We start from the raw sequence: 15,488 nt of genomic DNA on the forward strand, positions 1-15,488 counted from the left end.
AAAATCTTAATAAAATAAGTAAATACAATTATAAATATGCTATTCATGTTTTTTCACCCTTACAAAGTTCCTAAGCAACATGTTTCAACTTGGTCTCTTCATTGCTTTATACTATTTACTATTTTAGGATTTCATTGGCTTTTAACTTTTAATTTATCACTCACCTGTCAGCTATCAGTTTTGTCATTTCGGTAGCCGTGAGAGCCAAAAGTTTAGAATTCCTGTCATCTTTCAGCCCATGATGATGAGACCACGCGTTTGAGCCATTTCCGTGTACCTCTCCTTGTTCTTTAGTTCCGATGTCGTCAAATTTATTTCTTGCAGATTTTGAAGCTCTTTCAATTTCTGCCTTTATCTCCTCCCGTATTTCTTCCAGATTCAGAAATAGTTGTTTCTCGTTATCTGAAAGGAATAATTTTCATCGGCTGAACTATTTTGATCGTCGATTGGATATTGTAGTTTCTACAGAGTGGTCACAAAGTGGGCATACCCCTCTTTATTTTCGACACGACGATGGTAATGGTTGAATGCTTGATATGAACACGTACCTGGTGGTTTAAGAGTCTGGAACATCGGTGTGGAGATCGTAATTTTCGTAGCAGAGCTGTTCTGGCACACTTGGTGTTGCAGGTGTGTCTTGTTGACATGAATAACGTCTCACGTACAGTCCGGCCAAGGAAGACGAAACTACCTGGAAAGGACGATTCCAAACGCGAGAGGGGAAGCAGGGAGAAGCACTCGTCAAACTACCCTGTGGTATTTCGCTTGCGTGGGTTCGCTTGTTGTGTTTATTACCGCTTTCTGTGTTGTGTTTGTGATGGCTCTTACTATTCGCAACAAACCGTTTCGAAGTGGAATGAGGAAAATTGGGACGTTTTGGCTCCTGTTGCACATTCTACAAAACATCCTCCTTATGCTAGAAAATGTCACAAGCCATTCAGTTACTACATTTATACAGGGTGTCGCAAAACTCTTTCAACAACGCTTGGGTGCTGGTAGATATCATAAAAACAAGTAACTTTTCCCAATAAAGTTTACCTCGAAAGCGCTTAGTTTCTGCGCTATAAGCGCTTAAAATCTATCCTGTACGTATGCAACCCAACACATCAAACGCGTGCTCTGACATAACTACCAGGGGCGCGTGGCAGGGTTGCCACTAGCGTTCCTCGTTAAGAGAGACGACTTGAAAACGAACAACTTGGGAGTCTTGCCTGAGCAAAATCCAAAACATTAATTATACTTGCGATGTTGTAAGAAGCATTCACACACACAGACTGTAATGTTATTACAGTTTATTTATTAGAAAATTGTGAACTAGCGCTATTGCGAATCCAGTTCGTTATAAAAAGCAGGCTGAAAAGAAACAAAAATCTCCGGCAGATGAATATTCTTGAGCCACTTCGGTGACTGAGTACGTTTAGTGATCAACACATGATCTCTCTACCGAATGTTCCGGACACGAGTTCTTCCTTCGTCACAGTGGCTTATTGGTTAGCGTCCTCCTTTACCGAGCGACCCAAAATCGAGCCTAATTCCGACCTGGACAAAAGTGTCACTGGATCTTTCGTCCTCGTATTTACTATTTGCCTGAAAGTGAAGAAAAATGACGTACAATGAGAAGAATATAAATTCACAAGAATTATCCCGGAAATTCATCTAGATGTCAGAATTTCGCTCGTTTGCTACAAAACGTTGTTTCCAGGGTGAACTAAAAGTTGACATTTTGGTGCCTTCCGAAAATGTTACTCTTACATTTCAATGTTGATATCAAGTTGCTACAATGAATGATAAATGTATGTACAATTTATGACGTGTACTCAATGGTTCCCTTTTGATTATTTTTTTTCACATTCGATGATAAGAATGCGAAGCAAAGACACAAACTGAGAGAACTAATACCCACACATGAAAAGAGTGTAAATTACGAACATTTCTCTTGATGCACCAATATCAAACGATATCGTAAAGTGCGGAACAAACTAGTACAGGTAGTAGGTTTCGAACTCACTGTAATTCCTTTCAATAAAATATTAATTTCTTCCTATAACTTCTTTAATAGAGCATTCAAGATGCACCAGTTTGAGTTCAGAGAAAGAGGGAGAGAGAGAGTTTTTAATTCGCATGTTCCTAGTATTGCAAATAATCGTTGGAATTTTCTTGAAACCCACTTTTAAAACACATCATTTTTCTTACATGCACATTAGTTGTCGGGAAAATTTATATGTTGCCACTGTTTTCAAAAATAAGCCAGGGGTCTTGGGTTCGAATCCCGGCTTGGGCATGGATGTTTGTGAGTGTCCATTAATTAATTTCATCATATCATCACTCATCCCCATCTTCGCAAATTAGGCAAAAGTGCACAAAAAGCGAAGTAAAATAAAGCAAATCAATCAAGCAATGAATCAATCATTAAATTAAAAGAGCCTTGCAATTATTTCCTTATGAGACCAACAAGATTAGCAGTAACGCTATTACAGATAGGAATAATTTTCAAATAAATTGTAATAACATTACAGTCTGCGTGTTCGAAACGAGGCAGCAAATACATCATGTTTACATTGATTCGTTCGTGGATTTCCCATATCTCACGTGTCTCTTGCAATTGTTGATATTGCATGATACACGAAACACTCCGTGGTGATGTGGTTAGCACAGCTCGCTACGGCGCCAGGTATCTCGGGTTTAAATCCTGGCCTAGACATTGGTGTCATTTGTTATTTCATCATATTATCCTGATTTTCGCGATTAGCCAAAGGTGTCAGAAAAGCGAATTAAAATAAACCACATCAATCAATCAATTATGGAGATATTTTAGAATGAGTAATCTTGAATTTCAGTCTGCCCATTATTTATCTTGGTCTGTTTATAAATATTGTGAATGCTTCTTACAACATCGGAAGTATATCATTAATGTTTTGGATTTTGCTCAGGCAAGACTCCCAAGTTGTATGTTTTCAAGTCGTCTCTTAACGAGGAACGCTAGTGGCAACCCTGCCACGCGCCCCTGGTGGTTATGTCAGAGCAAGATTTTGCTGTGTTGGGTTGCATACCTACAGGATAGATTTTAAGCGCTTATAGCGCAGAAACTAAGCGCTTTCGAGGTAAACTTTATAGGAAAAGTTACTTGTTTTTATGATATCTACCAGCACCCAAGCGTTGTTGAAAGAGTTTTGCGACACCCTGTATTTATAATACTATATACAACAATATTATTATTATTATTGTATACTATCCTGATTAATGTTGTGTACATTTGTGCTAATTAGAATATTTACTAAGAAGATCAATTAGTTGAATGATCTAAATTAAAGCAAGTTTATCTACTAATGTGACGATATGAATACTTTCCTGATATGTTCTCTTTGCTGATATAGTATATGACTGGCTTACATAACCCTTATATAATTCGTAAACATCTCTGTATGTATTTTGGCGGCGATGTTACTACGTTGAAACTTCATTTCTGTTTCTACGATTTTCAAGGAACCCACTTCCTGTCCAAAGCTCCGTCACCCCTATTTAGCCACTGAACGCGTCCGGTTGGCGCATGCGCACTTTCGTCCATGGTCTCGGCTAAGGCAGCCAGACAGTAGTTATCTCTTTATGTACAACATTTATTTACACTTCTACTCTTCGCCGTATATACATCTTTCCATAACAAATCCAATATCAACTAAATGCTCCCAGTTGCCTTTTGCCCCATAACACAGAGAATTGCACTTATCAAGACTTTCACTCTACGAGCGCACTATTTACTATAGCGGTAAACCCGCTCCCGCAGTTTATCACGCAGAGGTCCCTACGCATTCGGTGCATCTAAGAAATTGTCTTAATCCATTGACGGATGACCACTTTCTGCGATCTGAGAGCCTGAAGATCTGAGAGCATAAGAGAGCCCGTAACAAGTCGGAACAGGTATTTATACCTCCGACAAACGACCCGTCCCCCAACCACCGGGGCAAGATCCTATTGTTACCTTTCAAACAGGGAAACCGTTGAGGGAACCCAACCGTTGGCTTCCCCGACTACCGGGCAAAAAGCAACCTAGGACAGAACATATACAAAGAAATATACTTTTACATACATACTTTCCAATTTACAGCTGTGTGCGTAAAAACCACACAGCAGTCTTTATCTTAATAAGACTTTTCCCGAGCGGGGGATTGGAAGAGTTTCTCGAGATAACCCATTTCCTTAGCCTGGCCTCCAAGAAGTCCCGACCTCACCCCTGGGTGTTCATCATCAATGACAGAGTCAGAAATGGCAGTTATCGTACAGCACAAGCGTTGCACAAGAATTCGGCTGTGCTACGAAAAATAAGGGTCTCCATACCAATGTTCTGGACTCTTAAACCATCAGGTACGTTTCCATATCAAGCACTCGACCATTACCAACGTAGTGTCGAAAATAAAGAGGGGACGCCCACTTTGCGACCACCCTATGTAAAACATCTTGTGATTCAAGTTAAAATGTGAGACTATGCTCAAGAAACCTGCCGCATTTGTAAAAGAGCGCTCTTGTAAGCACGTGCGGACTTCAGAACGAGAGCAGCGATGCTGTAGCGTTTACGTGAGAGGCACGAGGCAACGTCGGTCGCGTTCTTGTAGCGGGAAGAGATTACTTACCAATCTCGTTACGTGATTGGTGCAGTGTGGCATTGTGGGAGATGGTTCCGTGAAAAGGATGGTGAGTTATCTAAGCCTGCTTTACATGCATTTACTGTTACACGTATGGTCCAAATAGAGTTACAGTCAGTGACACGGGTATCATTTCTACCAGGGACCCCATTGTTTGTTTGGCGCCAGAAGAGTTCCAGACTATATTGTTTCAAGTTGTGCATTTTTGTGCGCACAAAAAAGTAGCCGATGTAAGTTTTCATTGTCGTTTAATAAGCTTCTATTCATTGCTTGTTAAGTAAATTTTATTTTCAATTGTAATATTTCATTGAATTAAGCATGCCTCACCAGATTTTGTGAAAATTTTAAACAAAACACACAAATCAGTGCCAACAAAAAATAGGCTTTTAATAAGGTGTATTTCAGGGTAAATCGGATCATTCGAATTCTCCTTTCTGTTTGATTGTTTTGAAATAACTGGAGGGATCCAGTAGGCTATATTTATATTTTAATAAATCAATCTGTCTGTCTATGATCATCAGCAGCCTAATTTGTAGCACAACACATGTGTACGTATGCTTTAATGTAGGCTATAGCAACGTTTGTTTTGTTTCAGATGCCTCGTAACTACATTCGGAAAACTGCTCATGGTCCTTATAGTTCCTGGTCGGTTGTAGCTATGGAAGAAGCTGTCACTGCTGTTAGAGAAGGGCAATATTCAATACGGAAAGCCTCAAACGTGTTTGGTGTCCCATTTACAACCCTTCAAAGAAGAACTTCAGCGCCTGAAAATGTTCCAGTGTATAATGTTGGACGTCAACCAGTGATACCTCCAGACATTGAAGCAGCTCTAGTTGTGCGTCTAGTCTACCTGTCCAAAAGGGGATTTGGTTTGACACCGAGGAGCGTACGTGAGTATGCCTATAAGTATGTGACTGAGCGAGGGATTCCAAACAATTTCAACGAGGAATCCGAAATGGCCGGCATTGATTGGTTTCAGGGATTTATGAAAAGACACCCGGAACTTTCTATTCGGAAAGCCGAAGGTCTTTCTCGTGCAAGAATGAATGGTATGACACGAGAAAATGTTTCGAAATTTCAGGAGAAAAGTGCACGAAAATCTATTCCTTCACTTTGTCTGACATCAGGTGAAAATTATCCTTACGTCAACCATGGGGATAAGAGGAAGAATGAGAAGGATAAGAGACAGGTTAAGCAAGCTGGAACACTCGCATCGAGAAGTGAGAAGAACGAAGCGTGGAGGTGTGGATTCTGCAGTCTTTCGTACTACGACAAAAAAAGTCACCAGGCTGGTGATTGGATACAGTGCCAGGCTTGCAAAGGGTGGTTCCATGAACGCTGTGTACACGCCTTTGGTAAAAAGCAGTTTATTTGTGGTATTTGTTTATCAAAATTTGTGTGATTCTATTTACCCCACCGCCGATCCGATTTACCCCGCAGAGGTGAGGTAAATCGGATCAGTGCAACACGTGCATTAAAGTTACAATATCTCAGCAAATAATAAGAAATGAAAGTAATTTATACATTTGTCTAGTAGCTGAAGGTTTGCTTGTTTTTATGCATATAATTTCAATTGTAATAAAGGCACTGATATTCAATAAATACAGTGTTTTTTTAAAAAAAGTGATCCCATTTCCCCCTACCTCCCCTTGTGACTGATAAAGTGTCATACATTTTGACTTAAAGTCCTACATTTTGGGACATTATGTCCTACTTTTTCTTTATAGCGATCTGGTAACCCTATGCATTCCGCAAATTAGCAATGTTTTCAAAAATTTACCTTTGTCTTAAAACAGCATCATTGAATAGCCATGTTTAGAAAACAATACAGTATATTCTTAAATTAAATTATAAGTATTACCAATAATAATCAGTAGCAGCGATTGGATGCCAAAAATGGGTGGGGGGGGGCAAGTACAGTATACTTTCTATTGGTAGACAAAGCTTAGTGCGGGAGCAAAAAGTGGAAGGGGCAACTGCTCCTACCTCCCACCCGTAAATCGCCGAAACTGTCAATGATTCTTATACTGAAGAATTGGTCTGGATAAGAGTTAAAGAGAATATGAGTTAACCAAAAACAAAAAAGAGATAGAGAACATTTTCGCATCACTACTACAGTTCGAATAAATGTCAGGAAAGAGATTATAAAGAATGGACTGCAGACTAATGGAGCCTGCTTATCTCCAGAAAATACCCATTCATTCATTTATGCACGGACAAATCTGAAATTCTTGCAAAATCTTAAAAATCTAGGATTCGAACTTTAGAGCACCACATTATGATAGATAACCAGCACACGGCGAGTACTGGCAAGGGATTAGCTGTAGTTCAAATAAAAGTCTTGTAGAATGTTAGTTACCTGAATACTCCGAGAGGTCAAGACATTGCTGTGAATTCACTCGCTTCGAGACCAGAGCAGAACCGTATGGCTGCAGACACGGCATTTGACTGGTCACTGAACCAGTAAGGAAACTGAGACCAACCAATAACCACAATGACTTCATACCTGAGGAAGAGACAGGGATTGGAGATCATTTTATTTTCTGTACTACACTATGTGGAAGAAAGTCATTGGACACCACATGTCAGCAGATACCATCAGTTTTCTTGCAATCAGTAGGAGGTCGGTCCGCCTTTGGCAGCGATAACAGCAGCCACTCGTCGTGATAAACTGTCCACAAGGTCGTGTAGTACACCGAGTGAGATATTCCGCCATTTCTCATGCAGTACAGTCACCAACCCTGGAAGTGTAGAAGGGCGAGGCGATCGCGACCTCAATCAGCGCTCCAGTTCTTCCCATACATGTTCAATAGGGTTGAGGTCAGGGCTCTGAGCAAGCCAATCCAGTCGGGTGACATTATTTTCTGCATACCACTCCATGGTAGCCCTGGAAACATGACAAGTCGCATTATCGTCCTGGAACACACATTCTTCATTTCCATAGAAACGCCACAACGTGGGGAGCATGGAGTTGTCGGGATTAAATCGGTAGAACGCAGACGTCATGTGACAATACACCGGTAATAGTGGACCCACGCCTTGCCAGCTGAAACAACCCCAGAACATGGTGCCGCCACCACCATACTTCACTGTGGGAACTGCACACTCGGGTAACAGACGTTCTCCGGGTAATCGCCATACCCACACTCTCCCATCTGATAGAAACAGTATGAAGCGTGATTCATCGCTCCATAGGACCTTCTGCCATTGCTCCACCCTCCAGTTTCTCCTCTCTTTACACCAGCATAGTCTCTGCCGTTTATTGTTTTTTGATATCAGGGTTTTGTGGGCAGCGGGTCGACCATGATAACCAAGCGCATGGGCCTCCTTGCGAAGTGTCTTGGTCGAAACAGTCGTCGCACTTTGAAACACTTCTGCAATCGAATGCATCGGACGGTCCTGTTTTTCCGAATCTCCCTCTTCAGCACTCTCCTGTCCCAATCGTCCAATTTCGTGGGTCTTCCACTTCGTGGTGCATTGCTGCAGTGTCCCTTTCCTTCCACTTCTTGATGACAAAGGCTACAGTTGATTTAGGGACCTGCCGGACATCAGCTATGCTACGTATACTCATGCCTCCTATGGAGCAGCCTACTACAGGGAGGTTATTTCAGTCGTTCACCGCCAGCGTGACGGCCGTTCCGCGGACTCTTCATGCAACAGGTCCCGGCAAATTGCGTTCAGGAAGTCCGTAACAGAAACCGCTTGTTTTGTAATGTTTCCACTTTTCACAATTACAGTTACAATTACAATTGAAATAAGCACGTACCTTGTCGCACGGATGCAGGAAAAGGTGTCCTCCCAAATACAAATATTTCCGGCACCTTATTTCTGACATCTAATCTTAGATTAGACATCGCTACTTTATCCTCAGTTGACAGAAAGGGAAGACAGCATCCCGGCGCATAAAGCAAACCGAAAGCGTAAAATGATATTTAAAAGTAATAATAATGATGATCACTAACCTCCTGTGTTATAAGAGATGTTGAAAATGACTTCCTTCAACAGCAATACAACACGTTTCTTAGGTTCAAGAGATCCTGTCTATCGTAATCCCTGACCACTTTTCTGCAAGAATTCGTTTTCACGTAATTATCGTACATAAAAACTCTATGTTCAAGACTATATTTGTTTAACGACATAAGTAATGAATGAATAACAATTAACACACAATAAAGCACTGGCCACGAGTAAGCACATTACAATAACACAGTATAAGCAACACGCGTACTGATAAATGAACAGAAGTGAACATGAACGTACACTGACGTCTGGTAGCCGACAGTGTTGCTAACCATTTTTCGGCAATGTCCCTACAGACGTAGTCAAAATGTCCCTACAACTGACCAAATGTCCCTACGCCAAGTAAAGTGACTAAAAAAAAACACCTCATGAGCATGCAAACAGAAGATAAAATATACACATTTACTTACCAAATCTTTCTGCTCGGTGCTTCCACAATTAATGAAGGAGCGAATTTACAATACAGGACCTCTCCCCGATTTTTTGTAATATTTCGCATACTCACTAATTGAGGCCTCCTAATCACGAATTTGAAGTTAAAATTTGGGGGGTCACGTGTAGAAATTGCAAAATAAGTGACATTGAGTGGTCCGCGATCGGCACGATTGCTTATTATTTACCGGAAGATTTTGTGTTTCCAATACTTAAAAAACGAAATATACATTCCTGATATTACTACGACCCCAAATTTTAACTATGTTTGCCTATCCTAACCTAACCTAACCGTACCTGAATGGTTCGTGGGGCTATCCGTCAATGGTTTGTTGGGCTACCCGTGCATGTTTTTTTCGAGCCCAAATTTTAACTATGTTTGCCTAACCTAACTTAACCTAAACTTACCGAGAATGGTCAGTGGGGCTATTCCTGAATGGTTTTGCGGTAATTGTGATTACGAACCGATAAAAAATATTATTTTCGTAGCACTTTAACGGCAAACGTTCATCATCGAAGACGCCATTTTCGTATCCTGCAATTTTATGATTGATGTACTGTTGCCAAATTTACCTGTAATCAAATCAGTTCTTCTACATCGTGATTGTCGCTGTCACATGTAAGCACGTTCTTTGGGCAATATACTGAAATCCATAAGTTTATTAATTAGCCCACAGCCATCCTCCTGCACACTCCACCTAACAATCTGTACAACATTAACAACTTTTTTACTGTTCTCTTCCGCCATTCTTACACGATCCATGCTCTCCAAGTATGAAATCAACAGTGTGGCAACGCTGTAGACAGCGTAACTAATTTTAATTTGTTCATATCAACAAATATGGCTACCATACTTGTATACGGAGAATCATTGCGAGAATTGAAAAGCTTATTTTACAACTTCTACACGTTAATGAACATTTTTTCCCCCTCACCCCAACATGTTAACTTGAGATAAATAATCACGAATAATTATTTCGTGAGTATAAGACGTAGCATAGAAATTACAGAAGGGTCCGGTATTGTAAATTCTTGCCTTAATGAATAATAGGGGTGTGCTGGACAGAATTTTTTGGGTCGGGACGGGATCGGGACGGTAATTTTTTTAAATCCCGACATTCGGGACTGAAAAATTTGCAATTTCCCGACCAAGTCGGAAAATTTTCTGGACGGGAAATGTTCGAAATTTCCCGAAGCACTGGAAATCTCGAATTTTACAAGTCATTTTCACTTTAAGTGATTGTTTTTGCATTTCTAGAATAAAAACTTACAACTTTCGATAAGTTCCAGAAACTTACAAGGCAGAAAACGTCGAGAATTAACGACTTTTTAAAGTAAAGAATCCAGCACACCCCTAATAAATAACGTTGAGTCGTTTACTGTTGATTATGTTATTTGAAGTCATACATGCTGCTGCTGTGAAGAGATAGATGTTGGTTGGTGATGCTGTATTTCCTGCATTCTTTAACAATTTTGGTCCCATTTTATTTCCCTTTTTTGTTTTTGTATCACTTAACATTGAAAATATTCTTTCCGTTTCCGCGTTAGAATGCGGCAATGTTAGCACTATTTTCGCGAGAGTGGAAATGTTTTCAAAAAGGAACTTGCCTTGAAAGTTTTTGGTAACCGATAACATGTTCCAAAATTCTGATGGAGATCTGTTAGTTAGTTCTTTTTTCTCCTCCTCGCTAAAGTATCCAGATAAACTAATTCATAAAATGTAATTTACCAAGATTGAAAAAAGTACCTACGTTTTCCCTCATTTGGCAAAATCTGTCCCTACGTTCCTACGCGGGCGAAATTTAGTGAAAAGTCCCTATGCGTAGGGACATGTCCCTACGGTTGGCATCACTGCCGACACGTGCAGTATGAAGCGCCCTCTCGCGGCTGACAACTCACCCAACCCCCGATAAGCTGCAGGCGCTGTCGCGACAACTGAGAATAAAGTAGCGATGACTAATCTAAGATTAGATGTCAGAAATAAGGTGCCAGAAATATTTGTATTTGGGAGGACACCTTTTCCTGCATCCGTGCGACAAGGTACGTGCTTATTTCAATTGTAATTGTAACTGTAATTGTGAAAAGTGGAAACATTACAAAACAAGCGGTTTCTGTTACGGACTTCCTGAACGCAATTTGCCGGGACCTGTTGCATGAAGAGACCGCGGAACGGCCGTCACTCTGGCGGTGAACGACTGAAATAACCTCCCTGTATGATCCCTCTTCCAAACATGCTGAGCTCTTTCCTGTCCGTCATTTCATCAGCGAATGATCTGAGAAGCCTCCTGCTGCAGTATATATACCCGTCTGTACTCTCTTTTCCATGAGGAGTTCGTTTCAGAGTTGAAACCGGGGTGTCCAATGACTTTCTTCCACATAGTGTATAACATATGCATTATTTTTTGCCTGGGGCCACGGCCAAATTGAATCCTCTTTGGGCAGAACAAATAACACGAAGTTAGTATATAAGCGTAGGAGGGCAGGATAGCGTAGAACTTCTTTGGTTCTGAATGGCACCAAATCATTTTGTTTCCTTGGGCCGAATTGGTCACATGCTTAGTGCCGTGCGCTCGTTTGCACATCCCTTCTAACGTCGTTAGTGTGACAATGGCAGACAATAAAAAAGTTTATTGACTTGGTTTATGGACGTAAACAGAGTGACTATTCACCGGGAATTCTGCGTGAATTGTTGGCTCCGGGAATTCTGCTTGACTTTTATCCGTAGACGTGAAAAATTGCAAACTTTTGATAATCCAGATCTTACTGAATTTATACTTCTTTATAAAATGCCGTGTAGCAAATTCTTGCAGTTTAGCTTTTATTTTTAAAGAAGGAAAAGAAAGCTGTGTGTAAAATAAAACAGAATTCTCTCAATCTATTGGTTTACTTTGTTAGTTTCCTTTGCAGAATAATCTATCTGACAGACTCCGTGCTCGTAGCGAACACCGGAAGTAAAGGATTTGCAGGAGCGTGCTGTTAGCGAACACACAAACTTGCCCTGTCTTGTTTGTCCTTGAAAGTGGCCAACATGCAAGTGTTGCCAATGATATCTTATAATAATTTTGTGTTTGAAATTAGATAAATGAAGGATCCTCGACAATTTAGGTTAACTACATGAAAGTTTTTGTTATCTATATATTTTTAATTGTATTTCACTCATCTTGCTGGTTTCACAGTTGATTGAAGAAGGGTCTCACTTATCGCACATCACTTGAGTAACCTTGTGTTCTGACGTCACGGGAGAAAGCTTTTTAATTTTAGGCTAAGTACCTACGTTGTTAGGTTAGGCTAGCTATGTTTAGTTCTCTCAGCTTAAATAATAATTTTTAATTGTATTTATGCTAATGGAACCTAACCTAACAGGCCTAACCTAACCTCGTAGGCATTCCTCGTCTGACGTCAGAACACAAGGTAGCAAAACTGTTGTGCGACGAGGAAGACCCGATTGAAGAATGATCAGGGGGTGGGTCAGGTCAGGTCAAGAGGCACCAGCCACTAAGGTGTTTCTCCACGCAAGTTGGCTTATCACTGGCAACACTTGCATGCTGACCAGTTTCAAGGACAAATAAGAGAGGACAAATTTGCGTGTTCGCTAACAGCACGCACCTGCAAATGCTTCCGTAACTGTGTTCGCTAAGAGCATGTTTACTAACAGCGCGGCACGATTTGGCAGAAGGAGGATTATTGTATGATATGACATCTTGAAATTGATTAGGTAAGTTTGAGTTTGAAATTCTTATGGGCTACAATTAACAATTTTTCGTAGATTAGTAGATTCCGTAATGTGTATTTCAAGTCAGGGGTGCCCATCCCCCCAAGCCAATGAAGCCTCCCCCAAGTTGATGTCATAATCCCAATAAAGTATTTAGTTAGGACAGTATTTCCGGATATTTTTTTTAGTCTCAATGAGCACTTCACTTGATACTCCCCGTCCTGAGTTATTCCTTTTCTTCATCTAACAAGTCACTATTACATCAAATACTGTTTAGTGCAAAGTCGAGACTCGATGATCTGTTTTGCGTCTAGTATGAGCAAGGTTTACCATTAATCAGGGGATATGAGATGAATTGCCACATCAAACTACATGGTATGGATATATGGATAACTCTAACATATGTAATGTCATAAAAGTGCATTATCATTTTTAAATCTGCTTAAATTTATATGAAATAACAATGTGCGAGTTCTGTTAAGAGAAAATATGCTGCATATTTGGAAATACGATAGGTAATTATATGAAGACATGTATTGACTTTCACTATTTATTTCTTATGCTCATTCATTAAGACATATATGAACAAAATGTACAATTGTTTTCCTAGTAAGAACTAAAAACTTAATATTTTATACAAAGAAACCAATTAATCGAATTTGTTGAACCACGGTTTATACAGTACATTTTTATGACGTCTCAGAGTTTCACTTGAATGGTAAGACATATTACAATTTTTGCTTTGTTTTTCGAGTACTCAAAAGTAGAAGAATTGTGCTGTTTTAAAAATAATGTTATTTAAAAGCTGTGCTATCTGGGTAATATGTGAGATTTGGCTATTTCCCTCCCACCCGCCCCCTCCCTTTGGAAGTCTACAAATTGTTATTTATATAGCAGCAATGGTAACTTGTTTACAATGCTATGTTGTCCACGTCAGTTCCCATTATAAAAATCGGGAATCAGGTGGAGTTGATGTTTTAGGTCAACTTTATGCACAGTATGGCTAATCGGGACTGAACCTACAGTTAAAAGTGGGATCCGAACCACTATGAGCCTCCTCCGGGTATCGAACTCGGGATCCCTGGATTACAAGGTGACGACGCTACCACTGCACCATCTGGGAGGCCCGGGAGTCAGGTAGATTGCAAGCGCTAACTCCAATTTTTCGTTATTAAAAAATGAACATAAATAATTATAATCGTCAGCGTGATGATAGTGTTTGAAGTCAAGGGCGCTTCCACAGGGAAGGGAAGCTGGGAGACACTTGCGCCCTCCCCCCTCGAGATGTCTAGGGAAAGTTGGTGTATTTGAAATGGTTAATTTCTAGCGATGTTTTATTACAATCAAATCATTGGATAAACTGGTCAACAAAAGAGGTGTTAATAAAGAATAAAATGTTCTAAAATTAAGTGTGACTGTTATATATCTAAAATGTATGTCACACATTATTTTCTTTCCAGTTTAGAGTTTAAAAGTGCTGCCTTTACAAGTCTAAATACTGTATATTTAGGAAGTTGAGGAATGGCCAACAATACGAGTACTTACCTAGTGTTAACGAAACCGTTGTTGCTCAAAGTTGAAAGTATTGATACTTGTTGTGAAAAGTTTATAAATAGTTTACTTAAGTAGGCTAGATATGTATGCACATGCAATGCCTCCTATATATTATCATGAGCTACTTTCTCCTATATATCAATACACTCAATGGTGCCGTTGACTGATAACGTCGAAACAGTGAACGTGTGGAGCTCGCTGTGGAAAGGTCGTGGAAATACTTTTACCCTTAAGTTTTTCTTATCACCAGAGTTAGGATTTTTAGGGGAAAATTTCATTTGGAAAAAGGAAGGGCAAAGGTGCTAAAATAAGACTCAAAAAGGGGCAAAAAGGTGTTGATAATTAAACTACTTATTAAAACTTTCCCTCCTATTTTATTAGTCTAAGCTATTCACTCGAAGCTGTGTACACATCACACACATAGGTTGCGTTACAGTTATTCACCAGAGTCGGGGAAAAACACAAAGCTGTTGTACCTTACAACATTAAGAATTTCTAAATTTTTAAAAGTGAGTTTGTTTCTTTTCGGAGATAAAATATCTTTATATAAGCTGATGCTTCTCTCTACATCCACAGAAACAAGTGGGGCAAACTTAGTATTCACTCGGAATGGTAACTCTGTGGAAGTGGCAAATTCCACAACATCCGGATTCTTGTCAAGACTGGCCTCAAGTTTGTCTCTGACAAAACCATCTAACTGCCCCTCCCAGTAGTAAAGATATCCCATTGTTTTTCCTTTTCGACGCCTTGTTCTTCTAAGCTGTTGATGGCTGTCGACAGGTACTTGTAGGAATGTACACAAAATAGTTCTTTTTGCAAATCATCTATCTTGTCTGGGAGGAGAAGTTGCTGTGCCTTGGAAATTGCACCTGCGTCGGTTGAATCCAGGGAAAGCACAAACTCCTTAATTTTTTCAAAATTTTCACACAGAAATGCATCACACTCAATCCATGATCCCCAGCGAGTAATGATGGGGAAATGTGGCAGGGGCAGGCAGGTAGTTTCTCTGTAGGCAAGAATGCGACTCGGGGCCTTAAGAGGCCATATCATGGGCAGCGGAAAAACCGACCTTCATTCAGAACACTTTTACTCGAAAACTATTTGAGGCATTTGAATGAGCTTTGTGGTGAATT

The 15,488-nt window shown here is 40.1% G+C and overlaps 1 protein-coding gene across 1 annotated transcript in view; it reads right to left on the bottom strand.

Annotated features, from left to right (window-relative positions):
• Window positions 1–4,658, bottom strand: part of LOC145978156 (salivary peroxidase/catechol oxidase-like) — a 39,129-nt gene extending 34,471 nt beyond the window's left edge. The window contains exons 1-3 of the mRNA XM_083110595.1: window positions 4,626–4,658; window positions 1,509–1,587; window positions 165–402 (exon numbers count right to left, since the gene is read on the bottom strand). Of these exons, the coding sequence (XP_082966721.1) occupies window positions 165–402; window positions 1,509–1,587; window positions 4,626–4,658 (350 nt within the window). The remainder of the gene's footprint in view (window positions 1–164; window positions 403–1,508; window positions 1,588–4,625) is intronic.
• Window positions 4,659–15,488: the final 10,830 nt, after the last annotated feature.

The sequence above is a fragment of the Lepisma saccharinum genome, chromosome 24 (genome assembly GCF_977018435.1).
Source record: "Lepisma saccharinum chromosome 24, izLepSacc3.1, whole genome shotgun sequence".
Classification (NCBI taxonomy): Eukaryota; Metazoa; Arthropoda; class Insecta; order Zygentoma; family Lepismatidae; genus Lepisma; species Lepisma saccharinum.